The 16,896-nt window shown below is 38.3% G+C and overlaps 2 protein-coding genes and 1 pseudogene across 2 annotated transcripts; 2 read left to right on the top strand and 1 right to left on the bottom strand.

The window, feature by feature from the left end:
- Positions 1 to 2,240: 2,240 nt before the first annotated feature.
- LOC103455851 (branched-chain-amino-acid aminotransferase 5, chloroplastic-like) lies at positions 2,241 to 5,031 on the top strand (annotated as a pseudogene).
- Positions 5,032 to 5,950: 919 nt separating this feature from the next.
- Positions 5,951 to 8,830, top strand: LOC103455852 (branched-chain-amino-acid aminotransferase 2, chloroplastic-like). The gene is made up of 9 exons (XM_008395454.4): positions 5,951 to 6,267; positions 6,515 to 6,591; positions 6,905 to 7,088; positions 7,213 to 7,389; positions 7,505 to 7,636; positions 7,718 to 7,816; positions 7,904 to 8,116; positions 8,199 to 8,311; positions 8,498 to 8,830. Exons 1-9 carry the CDS (start codon positions 6,190 to 6,192, stop codon positions 8,610 to 8,612), a joined length of 1,188 nt encoding a protein of 395 aa, XP_008393676.2. The 5' UTR covers positions 5,951 to 6,189; the 3' UTR covers positions 8,613 to 8,830.
- Positions 8,831 to 9,033: 203 nt separating this feature from the next.
- On the bottom strand, positions 9,034 to 15,219 carry LOC103400117 (uncharacterized). Its single transcript, XM_008338799.4, has 3 exons — positions 15,002 to 15,219; positions 14,421 to 14,631; positions 9,034 to 14,007 (listed from the first exon to the last, which is right to left on the bottom strand). Exons 1-3 carry the CDS (start codon positions 15,185 to 15,187, stop codon positions 11,012 to 11,014), a joined length of 3,393 nt encoding a protein of 1,130 aa, XP_008337021.2. The 5' UTR covers positions 15,188 to 15,219; the 3' UTR covers positions 9,034 to 11,011.
- Positions 15,220 to 16,896: the final 1,677 nt, after the last annotated feature.

Here is a 16,896-nt window from a genome sequence, read left to right on the forward strand (position 1 = left end):
GTTAGGTATAGTTTTCTTCTCCTTTCACACAACCTTCATTCCTCTTAACTTTTCTAACCCCTTTTCTATTCCCTCAACGCCTAACTTCAATGAGTTTATCCTTGCTCATTTAACATCTAAGGACGTAAACGACCACCCAATTTTAACATCCTGGATTTGTCCCTGCACATAGTCTTAAGTTGGTCGTGGCCCCCCAAGCTTTAGCATACCCATTGAAGTCTACACATAACCTAGAAGACTAAATGAAATTATGCTGAAATTTCTCAGCTATTGGTCCCCGTAGGCCAACTCTGTCGCCAACTAATATGTTGGAGGCTAATTTTGAGACTGTCTTAGCCCAATGACTTGACAAATGGTTTAGCTAGTCTGTTGGAGATGCCTCTTCATCCATATGTAAAATGACTTGCTCTATAGCTAACATCAAGGGCGAATTCGCATACATAAAGGTAAATCCAACCTTCACTAGGTTGGGTTATAGCCCAAAAGAGATTTATAAGAAAATGTATTACCTAGGTTACTAGGTTAGGTATGGTTTTCTTCTCATTTCACACAACCTTCATTCCTCTTAACTTCTCTAGCCCTTTTCTATTCCCGCAACACCTAACTTCAATGAGTTTATCCTTGCTCATTTAACATCTGAGGAAGTAAGCGACCACCTGATTTTAACATCCTGGATTTGTCCCTGCACATACAGTCTTAAGTTGGTCGTGGCCCCCTAAGTTCTAGCATACCCATTGAAGTCTACACATAACCTAGAATACTATATGAAATTATGCTGAAATTTCTTAGCTATTAGTCCCCGTAGGCCAACTATGTCGCCAACTAATATGCTGGAGGCTTATTTTGAGACTATCTTAGCCCAATGACTTGACAAATGGTTTAGCTAGTATGTTGGGGATGCCTCTTCATCCATATGTAAAATGACTTGCCATATAGCTAACATCAAGGGCGGATTCACATACATAAAGGCAAATCCAAGCTTCACTAGGTTGGGTTATAGCCCAAAAGAGATTTATAAGAAAAATGTATTACCTAAGTTACTAGGTTAGGTATAGTTTTCTTCTCATTTCACACAACCTTCATTTTTCTTAACTTCTCTAGCCCTTTTCTATTCCCTCAACGCCTAACTTCAATGAGTTTATCCTTGCTCATTTAACATCTAAGGACATAAGCGACCACCCGATTTTAACATCCTGGATTTGTCCTTGCACATACAGTCTTAAGTTGGTCGTGGCCCCCCAAGCTCTAGCATACCCATTGAAGTCTACACATAACCTAGAAGACTATATGAAATTATGCTGAAATTTCTCAGCTATTAGTCCCCGTAGGCTAACTCTGTTGCCAACTAATCTGCTGGAGGCTTATTTTTAGACTATCTTAGCCCAATGACTTGACAAATGGTTTAGCTAGTATGTTAGGGATGCCTCTTCATCCATATGTAAAATGACTTGCCATATAGCTAACATCAAGGGCGGATTCACATACATAGAGGCAAATCCAACCTTCACTAGGTTGGGTTATAGCCCAAAAGAAATTTATAAGAAAAATGTATTACCTAAGTTACTAGGTTAGGTATAGTTTTCTTCTCATTTCACACAACCTTCATTTCTCTTAACTTCTCTAGCCCTTTTCTATTCCCTCAACGCCTAACTTCATTTCTCTTAACATCTAAGGACGTAAGCGACCACCCGATTTTAACATCCTAGATCTGTCCCTGCACATACAGTCTTAAGTTGGTCGTGACCCCCCAAGCTCTAGCATACCCTTTGAAGTCTACACATAACCTAGAAGACTATATGAAATTATGATGAACTTTCTCAGCTATTGGTCCACGTAGGCCAACTCTGTCGCCAACTAATATGATGGAGGCTCATTTTGAGATTGTCTTAGCCCAATGACTTGACAAATGGTTTAGCTAGTCTATTGGAGATGCCTCTTCATCCATATGTTAATGACTAGATAGTCTAGATTTTACAACTTTGAAATGAAATACTAGATGGATGATGGATCCACATAGTTTGGGCCTTTGGGCTTCAATGCCAAATCCAATTGACCCAAAAACCAAACATTCATGGACTCAAACCCAAACATATCAGCCCCATTCATTGGGTTCTTGGTCCTAAAATCAAAGCCCAGCCCAAAATAATTGATTAATTAATTATATTTTAATCAGCTGAAGCACGTGTCTGGCGGGTATTCGGGATATGGCGGGCATCCCACGCCATAACAGCAAGCAAAAAACAATGTGATCACTAATCCGAAGCCAAAGCCTCGTTCTTGTCACGAAAAGCCAAAAGCCAAAAGCAATTTCCGATCAAAACCTTCAGAAAAAGCTCTGCAATCTGCATGCCCTAGCTGAGAAGAAGAAGAGAGAGAGATCAGAGATGGCAATTTCGAATTCTACCCTCTCAATTGCTCTCCCATTCCCAACAACTCCCAGTTCATCCTCCTCGTCTTTGTCCCTCAAGGCATGCAATTGCAGTAATCGCACTACTTTGTGTAACATCTTGTCTTCATTTTGCCGCATTTTTTTGAATGCTTTTGATGATGCAGCAGCAGCTTCTACTCGCGCCTTCTTCGCTTCGGCCAGCGGCTCCGATCACCACCTCCGCCACAAGCCTCAGAGCCGTCACTCCATCTGGTGTCGCTCATGAGTACGTACGGACCACCTCTCATTCAGTACCAAAATTTGCACTGTTTGATTAATTACACTATGTGGTACATCTACTTATCATAAATTTGCCAAATTTTGTTTCGAAAAAAACAGTCAAACTTCTGAATTGCCTGACACAACATGGGACACGCTCGGATTCAACAAACCCATGTCGACAGATTACATGTTTGTTATGAAAAGTTCCAAAGATGCAAACTTTTTGGATGGTGGGTTACAACGTTTCGAAAAAATTGAGTTCAACCCAGCTGCCTGTGTTTTGATTTGAACTATGGACAGGTTTGTCCTTAGTCCTCTGCTCCGATTATGTAATGCCCCTTATTTTATTAGACCTCGGTTTTCGATTTCTGGGCCTGCTCTGAAATTTGGCTTGTAAATTTGAAAGAACACTTCGAAACCAATAAGTTTTATACAGAAATGGGGATTTTTTTCCCCCCTAAAAGTATTGTGTTTGAAGTGTTTTCCTAGAAAAAGCACTTACGTGAAAAGCCCAAATTTTGGCAGCATTAGCATCTTGATGTTTATGTGTTTTACATTGTCATTGTATTAGGACTATGCATTTACCTTCAAAATCAAAGTTTTTGAAACTTTCTTTTATGTCAAGGGAATAATTGAAGAATTGAAAGCATACAAGAAACATGACGGTTCTATATTACTATTTCACCTAGAGGAACATGGGTTGCGGATGAGGACGGGCGCAGAGCGCCTGTGTATGCCTGCACCAACTGTTGAGCAGTTTGTGGAAGCTGTAAAAGCTACTGTCTTGGCAAATCGACGTTGGGTAATGTCACACCATGTTTGTTCTTAAGAGAAGTCCTTTTTCTGTAGCATGTTCTAATTATGGTGCTCAGTGCATCATTACAGGTTCCCCCACGGAGTCAAGGCTTTCTTCATATTCGACCACTACTTATTGGGAATGGACCTGTTCTTAGTCTTACACCAGCTCCAGAATTCACCTTTCTGATTTATGTTTCTCCAATGGGGAACTATTTTGAGGTAAACGTTTTGTGATTTTGCCCCTTTCGAAGAGGATTTAATTCAATTGTAGTTTCCATTCTCTCTGATGGCAACAGGGGGGCTTGCAACCAATCAATTTGGCGGTAGAAAATGAAATCCATCGCGCAGTCCGTGGTGGAGCTGGAAGTGTGAAAGCCATAAGAAATTATGGTGCTGTAAGTACTAATTACCACATATTCAAATTGTGGTTGATGGCTGTTTACGTTATTAGATATTTTTCTTCATTTTGCTTCATTGTGGTCAATTTGCATTCTCAGTGTTAACAAATCACCAAGAAACTTCACTTGATTCCTTGCTGGTTACCATAAATCTCGCGTATCTGGGTTCATATTATTTTCTGTAGTCATGGTCTCGTAGATGCACTTCAACTTGTCAAAGACTGATATGAAACCTGTGAATTATTTGAATAGATTTTGAAGGCACAGGTGGACGCTAAAGCAAATGGTTTCTCTGATGTTTTGTACCTTGATTCTGTTCACAACAGATACATTGAAGAGACTTCGACTGCGAACATTTTTCTAGTGAAGGTGTTATTGAAGCTCTAGCGTTTGGTTATCAAGAAATGAATGTTGTGTGATTGTGAGGCTATGGAAATGTAACTTACAGGATAATGTAATCTCCACTCCGGCACGGCACGAAGGGACCATTTTGCCTGGCATTACCCGTAACTCTGTAATTGAAATTGCTCGCATCGAAGGGTACCAGGTATGTGTTTGGGCATCCTCCAGTTGCAAACTGGTTTTATACTTGGCAGCAAACCTTTTTAACATGATTTTCTATTCTTATGAGTTTCGAACTCCACTACTTCCCTAGGATTGTCAAATAAATCAGATTACTCGTTGAGATCCTCCCATCGAATATATGACAGGTTGAGGAACGCCTTGTGTCGTTTGAGGAATTGTTTGAAGCCGATGAAGTATTTTGTACTGGAAATGCTGTCTTAACACCGGTGCGCAGCATAACTTACCTCGATAAAAGGTGATTTACTTCTTGTCTTACAAAGTGTAATGTGCTCATAATTTATGTACGATGATTATGCTACTAGAGCTGAGTTAATACTTCTTTTTTCAGGGTGTCTTACCTTGAAACTGGCCCCGGTGGTGTCGTGTCTCAGGAACTGCACCGGGCGCTTTCAAATATACAGATGGGTCTTACAGAATTCGGCGGGACAGTAACCTTGAAGTAGGAAGGATCCATCATCGACGCAAAAACTTGGCAAGTTTGTAGAACATATAGCCGTTGTAGTTTGTCCACCAAATGTACATGTCCAACATAATCCATGAATGATTTGGACTCGGGATCTCTTCCTAACATAATAAACAAATATATTATCAGACCAATAATTACGTTTATGCACGACAATGTTGAAAAGACCGCAGGACAAGGTGAGTTCGTCATGGATGGATGTTCTATCCGCTCAATAATTACGTTTATGTCGTGGTCTGAGCTGGCATCCTCAGCGTTCCAAACTTTTGGTCATGTCCACCTCATTCTACATGATAAACTAGTGACTCAGATATTTAGAGTTCAAAGACATACGGATTAGTAAGTTAAATAACATTTATCAAATTTTCGTTTTAATAAATTTAAAAAAAAATTCATTCAAATTACAAGCAGTTTAGTAAAATTAAATGCAATTGTATGTGGTTCAATATTTTAATGAATAAAATGTTGATTTTACCCATGCGTCTCAGATTCGAAGCTCTCTTATCTCTTAAATTATTGTAATAGTTTCAAATCATTCAAAATGTTACAAATAAGAAAAACAATGTAATTAGTAACCTAATCCGGTGCTAACTTATTATATCCTTTTCACATAATAATTTTATAATCAGACATGTTCATTATTTAAGGGTTTGTTTGGAAGTTCTTTCAAAGCGGCTGAAAGCGTTTTTTGTGAAATTATTTTTTAAACCAATCTTTAGTAAAATGGAAGTGAAGCACATAATCGGTGCATCTTGCAGGAAACACATTAAATTTTTTGGAACTCAAAAATATATTTTCTAAAAACTTTTTCAGTCATTTCAAAAATATTTCCAAATAAGTTCTAAATCATTAATATGACTACATATAAAAATGAGAGTTTTAACGAAACATTTTTGGTATGGTTCACATTTAACGAAAATGACATTTTTACTCTAAAATGTTACTTCTGATACTATTCACTTACAACATCTTTTTGTCATTTTGATTAAAACTCAAAATTTTCAAATATTTTTCATTAGTTTCCGTATATAAAGAGCGTACAAATATAATAAGTACGGGTTGGCTCTTTCCACCCGCTTTTCTCTCATCTCACTTGGCGCGATATAAATGTGACCCATCGCCCATCCTTCTCCCCATGTTTGATACCCTCTCTTCGTATCCCTATCCCACCTCTCTCTCTCTCTCTCTCTCTCTCTCTCTCTCTCTCTCCCTCTAAGTTTTCTATCCTTGCTCAAATTCTAGATTCGCGTTTTGGGTTGTGAGATTTCGAGGCAGACAGAGAGACAACACCAACCATGATTCAAAGGACGATAAGGTTTCATAAGTTGGTTCGATCTCTTGGAGTTGCTTCTTCATTATCTCCGTCGTCCAAGGTTAATCATTCTTTCACTTCCTCTGTTTTCGATTTCCCCTGTTTTAGATTCCATGTTTTATTACGTTGTCGCATAATCTTACTAATTTATCCATTTCATAACACACATATCTGTTAATTAATACCGTACTATAGTTCCATGAATGTCAACTCGTTTTATGAGACGTGAATTGGAACACGACTCATATTACATTGCATGTTTCACGTGTTTAATGCTTTCCTGATATCTGTTTTCTCGTGTTAATTAGAATCTTGGAGTTTACCGTTGCTTCGGAACTGTAGCTTCACCGAATGCAGAACAAGCAAGTGATCCATTTGAATACAGGTATGATTAGGAATGGCTTCAAAATTTGGCAGCTTGAAACTTTCTTGTGTTCCACGTTATCATTCACATATAAATGCTTGAAGTAATTCTGAGATATTATATTATAAAGCAAATAGCTTATTGATTAGTAGCTACTATGAACTAAAAGAATTGAAAATCACATGCTCCAACATTTCGTGTTTTTCTTTCAGAACCTTCGGTTGTCAATTTGATTGATTATCTTAACATTCACTGCTGTGGGAATATGCATATAAGCGTTGGTGGTGGGTTAATTGGCATGTTTTTTTTTATGTTTTCTGCATAATTTGTGCAGCTATGATCTTGATAAGCATGAGTATGCTGATGTGGATTGGGATAATCTAGGGTTTGGTTTAGTGCAAACTGATTACATGTACGTTATGAAATGTTCCAACGACGGGAAATTTGAACAAGGCCAACTTAGGCGTTATGGAAATATTGAACTTAACCCTGCTGCTGGAGTTTTAAATTATGGACAGGTAAGATTTTCAATCGAAATTGGTTATAAAACACGCTCGATATATAGGCTTAAGTAGGATTTTTGTTTTGGGGAAAACATAATTAGAGTTCGAGATGTTGAAAAGGCTGACTTAATGTAAACAGGCAATATATGAAGGCACAAAAGCACACAGGAAGAAAGATGGGAATCTCCTTCTTTTTCGTCCAGACCAGAACGCAATGCGGATGAAGATTGGCGCAGAAAGAATGTGCATGCCCTCACTGTCGGTTGATCAATTCATTGATGCCGTGAAGCAAACTGCTCAAGCAAACAAGCGTTGGGTAATTGCTGTCGGAAACTTGAATTATTTGTTTCGAGTTAAATCTCTTCCTGGAGTATGGAATTTGTGTACAAATTATTTACAAGTTTACATATCTGTGCCATGACGAAAAACAGGTTCCTCCTCCAGGCAAAGGGTCTTTGTATATTAGGCCTCTACTTCTAGGAAGTGGCCCCATATTAGGCTTGGCACCGTCACCTGAGTACACATTCCTTACATATGCTTCCCCGGTCAGAAATTATTTCAAGGTTAGCAATACACTTTTCATGCAGACGCGAGCGTTATGTATGTTAATTATAATAAGATCTATGTACTTATTGTTTTAATAGGAGGGCTCTGCACCCTTGAACGTATATGTGGAGGAGGAGTACGATCGTGCCTCTCGTGGCGGAGCTGGAGGTGTCAAAACCATTACCAATTATGCCCCGGTAAGCAGAGCAATTACGACTGTTTTGAATTAGGGTTTTCATGTGTTACTAACTTTATAACTTATAACCTGTACTGGATATATGTAGGTTTTGAAGGCACTAACCAGAGCAAAAAGCAAGGGATTTTCGGATGTTCTATATCTCGATTCAGTACATAACAAAAATCTGGAGGAGGTCTCTTCTTGCAACATTTTTATTGTGAAAGGCAACGTGATTTCAACTCCTGCCACATCGGGGACTATTCTTTCGGGAGTTACTCGAAGAAGTATTATTGAAATTGCTCGTGATCATGGTTACCAGGTGATTTTCCCTGCCAATAGATTACACCATTTCTTATCTCCCTTATGGACTGATTCTAACACTGCCCTCCAAATGCGTTTAGGTTGAGGAACGAGTTATTCCGGTGGAAGAATTGAGTGAAGCCGATGAAGTGTTCTGCACTGGAACTGCTGTTGGTGTTGCTCCTGTGGGCAGCATTACATATCAAGGCAAAAGGTAGTACTATAGAAGCATTCGAAATTCGATTATTTTATTTAGACAAGGAAGAAAACAATATATACATAGCTAGGCATAATCAAGTCGGCTAGAGCAATGTGCTCCATCTGGATCTAAATTCCGTGTTTAGATTATATTAGCATATCGCTCGAAGAAAAGAATATACTGACTTTCTCTCATGTGCAGGATGGAGTACAAAACGGGAGCTGGGACTGCATGTCCACAACTTTACTCAACCCTAGTAGGAATTCAAACGGGACAGATTGGGGATAAGAAAGGCTGGATTGTGGAAATTGGCTGAGCTCTTTTCAACCCACCACCACATTTCAGATTACAATTTACTGTGGATCAGTTGTAAAAAGATAAAAATTACGGTCATGATCCACACTTGGCCAATTGTACAGACTGCAGAACTCTTTCTTTTTTTGGTTTGCCAGTTTTATCAGTTTTGTGTTCGATTTATCTTGGATTATTAATTAAACGAAACCCCATATGAATCATCAAATTTATATAAAATAAGCATTGGTCCCCATGAAAACAACACCAATATACTTTCCAACTTCTTAAGAAAAATAAATATATATTATATATATTTATATATATATTATATGAAATGGATACATTTTAGACTGGTTAAAATAGTGAATAGTGAAGGCATAAATGGGGATGACCTCTAATGTGTGTTGTTGCGGTTGGTCGAGCGGTAAGAAAAGAGGGAAAAGTAAGTAATAATTGCACGGATAAGATTCAAGAAGTTCATCATCCACTAACTTTTGTACATACAGAATAAGGCACAAACTGTTCAGATACATCCATTCTACAGCACAGAAAACATACGAGGCCAAGCCCCTCTTTCACTGACGTCGTTTCTTGCCGGAAAGCATTGGTGTGGAAGGGCCTACAAGCTCCAACTTCTTGCTTGCACGCTTTCGGTAAACACGAGAAGGTCCTTCTGAAGAGAGGAACGCACTGTCGAGAAACGCCACATCCTCCACTAACAGCTCCAAATTTTGCTTCATCAGCAAAAAATCAACTTCATTCTCATTGAAATGAAACATGAACCCAATTTGGATAATCTTACTCAATGTATCTGCTGCAGTGGGTTTTGCCTGTGCTAACAATCCTTGTGCGAGTTCGTCAGCAAAAGACGTAACAAATTCAAGATCATCTTTCCCGTTTTCATAGCCAGATTTATCCATAAGCAACCGCTGAGAATCCTTCTCCCAAAGAACCAGCTTTAACTTTTCCACTTCCACTGATGTACTTGCAGATGGAACTAGTCTGTAACAGACTTGAATTGGTTTGTCGCTCTTGTACACCGACAGCATAACCACTGATTTAGCAGCGTTGTGTCTCTCTTTCATTGACATGTTTACCTCGGGACCAGCAAGAAAACCGAGAATAATTTTGATTAAGCCCCTTCCTATCAATCCGTTTCTTGCATCAACCTTTTCACAATGATCCACCGATAGCATGCTACTGACATTGCACTCAACTGAGTCAGAAACCTTTCTAACTCCAAGTAATTCATAAATTTGATGCAGCCTTCTAGGAGAAATAAGAAACTCGCTGAAACTGTTGGGAATCCACACAAACAAAGGAGCCTTGTCGAAGCTCGAGAAAATCTTTTTCAGTTGCAAGTCATCAGCAATGAACACTTCCTCTCTACTCATCAGATATATTTCTTCAACTGTGGACATTGTGGCAGGTAATCTGATCAAGTTCAGCTTCAGATTATCTTCTATGTCTTGATTCCAGTTGTCTACAATATATTCGCAAAACAAGCTGCATTCTCTGACAGTTACTTGAGAGTTATCCCTCAAGGCCCAATTGTTCCATAGCTGCACGTAGTTACTGACGGAAGGATTATCGGAAACTCCAAAAGCTGAAGAAAACACGGGGAGGAGCTCTTTCTTGTAAAACTTGTCAAGACAAAACAGGCTGGAGCCGAATAGCTTTTTCCGATCATGAAGTACACAATCTTGAGAATTAACCCACACACCTGGGCCCTCGGGATTAGGTATCCACACCTGAGAGTTGCTTTTATCTTGAACTGTTGGACTCCACTTGAACTTGTTAAGGAAGCTATAAATCCTTCTTATTACAGCCGTTTTTGTCTGGGACAAAAGAAATGCAGAAAGAAAAGAACAAACATCCAAAAGATCTACCTTCACACCAATATCTCTCAACTGATTCTTATATGCGTGAATGTTAGTTCCAAAATAAAATTCATCAATGCTGGGCACATCCGACCTCTTTAGAATACAATCCCATGTTGGATCAAAAAGAACACATTCTTCTGGAGTTTTGTAACCACTCACGGTCTTCAAACACCTGCCTTTTGCGACATTACTGACCAAGTCGTCCACTAAAGCCTCATCAAGAGAACTTGACATCAGATGCTTAATGCACTCTAGAATTGACATCATACCATCTGCACTAAGTAGTTCCCCTTCAATAGGGCTGCGGACACCTTTAGCAACGAATGATGCTCCTTGTTCAAAATCCATGATTACACCCAATATCTGCAGCTCATCCCTGAACTTATATATGTCGATACCATAATACGCGTCATCAATTAGAGGAAGATCAACAAAGAACGAGATTGACCCCCATTTGGAGCTAAAAAGAATTGATTCTCTAGGAGTCTGGTAACCATGTCGTGTTTTTAACCACTTCTCAGATGTCAACCACATCAGTTCAGGGGACGATAAAGACATAGTTTGACTCAGTTCCCGGATGCAACCTAGCAGTGACATCTAGGGAATTAAATTGGACAGCAATCATCTTAGATGCTCCAGAATCATCAACTACAACTTCCAAGGCATTCAACTCCTCAACAAAATGTGTAATTGCATCCCCATAATACTGTGCATCTATGGCAGGAACCTGGAGAGCAGTGAACAAAGAACCCCATTGGGAACCAGGAAGAGCCGTTTCTGAAGGGCTTTTAAAACCCAAATTTGTCTTCATCCAAGGTTGACATTTAATCCTGTTAATTAAGCCTGCAGCCCTAGACCCCAAGCATCTGATACACTTAAGAATCAACAAACCACAACTACCAGTCATGGATGACAGATTTGATGTTAAATTCATATTCTCTGCAATCGATTTCTGCACCTCCTCAAGACCACATGCAACTCCAAGTAGCGTTAACTCAGATATGAAACAACTTAATCTGCTTCCATAGAATGTTTCATCAACAATTGGAAGATTTGTGATTTTCAAACAGGTTTCCACTTCTATCTCAGACGGCAAAAGAATAGTTCCCTTTGGAGCACTATAACCCTGATGAGTCTTCAGCCACTTCTTCTCCTTCATAACAGTCAACCAATCCTTGTCAATCACATTCCTCCCTCTACAGAAACTAATGAAATTCAACAAAGAAAATGCGCAGTCTTTGCTCATTTGAGGAGAAGCAAGAGACTTTAAGCAATTAGTAACCAGCTTCCTCACATCATATGATCCATGCCCGACACCAAGAAATTTCAATTCATCTTGATAAAGATTGATCCGATTCATGTAAAATTCCAGGTCTATAATACAGACATCCTTCAGAACATGCTTCATCATATCAAGAATAGATTTACCTGCTTCATCTGGAAGAATGGCCTTTCTTGGGGAACTATAACCTGAGTATGTCTTCATCCACTTACCACCTCGAATGCTTTCAATGAACTTTGTCGGAAGAGATGAACCCTTAGTCCGGAGTAATCTGATCCAATCAAGCAGCAAAAAGGCCTGCTCACTAGATAGTTCATGAGATGCTTTCTCTAAAACCACATCTGGAGGAGACAACTCGGGTAAGTCCATAGCTTTACAGTGCTTTTCAATAAAATTAAGAAGCTCCTTCTCAAGCACCGAGTCTCCCAAAAACATACTACTTTTTGCGTAAGCATTCCCTATATCAACATAGTTCTGTTCTACAAATGGATTCTGGGAACCAAACAACTTCACCCATTTGCTACCTGATGCAGGGACAAGAGTAACAGTTCTTTGCATTCTGACACGGTCAGCTCCATCAACAAGCGGGAAACTTCTACAAATATAAGAAGTCTCATAATCATTAAGGAAGGATTTCTTGTGCGCATGATAAAGGAAATTAGCAAGGGTAAGTGCAAGACCTGGCTCCTTGTTTACATGATTGCAAAGAAATACAGCATAATCATATGCTGTACAAGATTTCACTCTTGGATAGTTGCAAAGCCAATTGCAGACAGAAGATTTTATCCCGTGCCTTGATTTTTTCTCTCTGGCAACACTTCTCTGATTATCTAAAAGAGCTTTTTGTACATTATCTGGCAAGAAATACATATTATCAGGACATCCAAACTCCATATTGCATTTGTTCAGCCATGTATGAACTTCCGTCTCCTCAGCATACTGAATCTTGGACTCCGCCTTTGCGGTTTGGGTAATTGTACACAATTGCAAATTGCCTTCCCGATTGATGTATTTAATAAGAGGTATGACCGAAATATGCTTTGACGTCATTACCTCATTGTCAGCAATAAAATCAAGCAGATCAATGTAGACATCATCAGATACCATCAGAAGATTGCAGGATCTGATGCATTCTGTGTACCAATGACCACTAGCCCATACCACACCTAGAAAGTACAGAACTGCACTGTATTTTTCAAGGTCCAGAGACGAATGCAAGACCCTCTTCAATAAAGGTGAACCACTTGAAAAAGCCCCTTCACTTTTCATTTGAAGCACTAGGGCCCTAAATTTTGGCAAGATCCGAACTGCATGTTTAGGCTGCAGGAACAAACAATTCCTGCCAGAAAGCATTTGACAAGGCACTATCTGTAAACCTTCCAATTTAATTCTAATAGACTCCCTTAAGTCGTCAAATGTGGGAATCGGAGAAGCTTGAGCAGGTAAGAACTCAAATGCCTGACCAGGTGAAGGAAAGAGGGAGAGCTCTCTCACACATGACTGGAAGGCATTCACAAAGGCGGATGGCACACATTCAAGTATTCCCAAGTTCCAGACATCATCCAACAGAATAGATTCTCGTGAAGAAGCAAGAATGAAATCAGCTTGAATTACAAAGGGGAGGTTGGTGACCATTGCAGTCGGCAGGAAAGAAAATACACCAACAGACGACGTTCCCCTTCTCAGTCTTTCTCCAAATGGGAAAGCAAGGGTGATGACCCATTCCTCCACATCCATCCTTGTATTAACTCTATTGCCCGGTTTTACTGGAAATGACTCTCTCCACAAATAATACTTGCACAACTCATCAGTATCACATTTTTTTTCTTTCGCAGAAAGTTGAACAACAAGTGAATTGGCTCCTTTATCACTCAAGTTCACATGCTCAGTCTCACTGAATATAGAGATTGTGGAGACATCATCAGCTTCTTGTGGATCACATCCACGTACGTATATGCGCTTTATCTTGGATAAGAACAGGAGAAGCTCTGGGTGCAGCTCTGACAGCTGCACTCTCACAGCTTCTACCTTGTCAGGCTTTAGAGGAAGAATAAACGTAGTTGTTGGCAAGATTTTGTTGAAACCATACACCTCCCATATACTTGATAAATTTGGCTTTCCACTAACCCATTCAGGAACTATATAACCAATACCACAATCTTGATTTGGTTCTTCCATAAAACTGACCTGATATCCGTTGCTAAATATATGAGGCCGTGAACTCACAAGGAATACACTTTTAAATCCAATACCTGCAAGCAAAACCAGTATTATGAGTTCAACAGTTCACCTTCAACTTGATGACCAATAGTTCAGAAGGCACTTAATGATAACTCAACTCTTATAACAAATGCATGTAAACAACTCAAACAACTAGTTCTTTTTCAGAAGAATTTAACTCTCTCCGGTTAAAATTAGAACTACATTATGCATTCAGTACATGTCGAAAGTGTGCATGTGAAGGAAACATGGTAGAAGGTCTAAATTCAGAAACTTCCTAACTCGCTGATGCAGAAAACAATATGGAGATTCCTTCATTCTGAATTCTGATATATATTTGTACATATAGACGTCAAATGCGTGAAATTTTTAGTTTGTATTGCATGCACAAATAAAATTAATGAAGAAACAAAAACCCAATAAAACTCAGTTGTTAATAGTTTACCCTTTTCTCCAATAAATCCCTGCCGTCTCTTTCCCTTCTTTGTGGAACGGCCTATGCTGCAAATCGAGTCCATATTCTTCCTGGAAAAGCCAACCTCGTTATTAAAAACAAGCAGAGTAGCTGGTGCTCCACTCCCAGTTATGTCCTTCTTTGTCAGCACAAATTCCAATGTTGGTTCCACCCCTTCTTTGTATTCATTGTCTTCTGCATTCTGCAAATCAAAAAATCAAAAATTAAAATCCACGAAAAAAACAATCCCACAAATTAAAATTCACAAAAAAAAAAAGGAAACCCATAATTTGTTTTCAAGTTCCATTGATGCTAGTATCGAAAAGTTTGAAACTTTTTCACTTTTTTTTGTTAGAAACATAGCAAAATACCCACAAATTGTTTTGATTTTTTTCTATTTTCAAATCAAAACCCCACATATAAAAATCAACGAAAAAACAAACCCACCAATTAAAATTCGCATAAAAAAACCACAAACTGTTTTCAATTTCAAGTTTCACCCACGGTAGTAAGAAAAAAATTGAACTTTTTTACTTTTTCTGAAAAAAAACAAAAAAAAAAGAGGAAAATACCTGTATGAGCTCCATGAGAAAATGGATGTCCTTCTGGTAAAGCTCGGCAGAGAGACTAGTGACGGCATGGTGAAGATCGAGAGTCAAAGGGTTTGCTTCTTTCTTCCCTATTGAGAACTTTTTGGTCCTAATCTCTTCTATGTGAAGTTTAGCGGAACGTAAAGCTTCATTTGCGTCGTTTGCCATGGTGGCCTAGTCAGCATGCAGAGGCAGAGAGAGTTTGTGCCAGACAACCTAGTAAGAAAATACAGTTTTACAAATGTGAGAAATGCAGAAATTTAAGACAATGATCAGCCATAAGCTCAAGAGAGGAAAAGCATACCTTCCTGCTGCTAAGAAATACAAAGTTTTGGCCTTTTTTTGGTGCTCCAGCAGAAAAATGGGGAAGCTTGGTGTTTTTGCTTTGGATTTTTCACTGAAAAACTACTAAATATGTCAAAAACTCAAATCCAGAAGAAAAAAAAAAAACAAAGCTTCAACTTTTGAGCGGATGGGTTTAGAAGCGTTTGTGGGTGTAACTTAGCTGGGGTTGCATCGGAGAAAGTGGTGACAGTAACTAGGAGAAGGTGGTTGTTTGGTGGTATAACTTGGCTGAGGTTGCATCGGAGAAAGTGGTGACAGAGTAATGAAGAGAAAGAAAATCGTGTAAATCTAAATCCTGCATGAAAATCTTTTGACAAGACAAATTGAGTATCATTATTGAAAAAATTAAGGACTTGGATTTTCTGCCCTCCCATTTAGGTGCCCTCTCGTGCCCTTCTGTTTTGTGTGGTCACGGTTAAGCCACGTTAATATTTTATATTATTTTTTATAAAAATAATAAAATAAAAAAAAATAGTAATATAAAATGTTGACGTGGCTTAACCGTGACCACAAAAACAGAAGGGCACAAGAAGGGCACAAAAATTGGAGGGAAGACAATCCAAGTCTAAAAATTAAGCGGGGAGACTTGATAGGTCGTGTCAAAAATACTCGCAGCAGTACATGCACAAACCTTCTCTTCTCTTCATTGATTAACTCATTATGTTCGAGCAAGTTGTCTTATACTTGAATTCTAATAGTTACATGCAGTTTACATTATTTTGTTTATGTTATTTACATATTAAACTTAAAAATTCATCACATATAAGAATATATGATATAAATAAATCTCATATTAATAAAAAAAATCTTACGAAAGCTTATAAGTACATTAACTTATTCTCTATATTTCTTATTAGTTTATAATAAAACTTTAATATATTTTATAATATCAAAACAAATTGGTTTACTTGTGAAGCTCAACAACCACACGTTTTTCATAACTCAATTTGTCATATAAAAAGCTTATAAAAATGTAAAAATAAAAGAGTATCTTATTGTTATCAATTAAAGTAGAAATTTAAAACCAATTAATTTGAGAGTGACATCTCAGTTTTCTTCAGCTTATTTTCAAACAAAGTTTTAAAAGACGTTAAGCGCTAGTCTGAACGCGAGCTGGGGCTTAGCGCTTCAGCTTATTTTCAGACAAAGTTTTAAAAGACGCTAAGCGCTAGTCTGAACTCGAGCTGGGGCTTAGCGCCGAGACGGACTAGGCGGATTTATGTAAATTTATTATATTTCATATAAATAAGTGTTAGTTTATACTTAAAATATAAATAATTTCATCATAAACTACGAAATAGAATGATATATATATATATATATATATATTATAAAGTATTGGAACATAATAAAAATATAGAGAACAAACATATAATGTGTGTTCATTTAAGTCCACAATAAATCTCTTATAATTTATTAAAAAAATTAAAACACAAAATAAAAGTTATTTATTTTTTGTCTCAATGAGTTGCAACCTAAGCAGATGCTTAGATAGATTAGGCGGGCACCTTAGGATAGGGCTGGTTCGGGTC

The sequence above is a fragment of the Malus domestica genome, chromosome 15 (assembly GCF_042453785.1).
Source record: "Malus domestica chromosome 15, GDT2T_hap1".
NCBI lineage: Eukaryota > Viridiplantae > Streptophyta > Magnoliopsida > Rosales > Rosaceae > Malus > Malus domestica.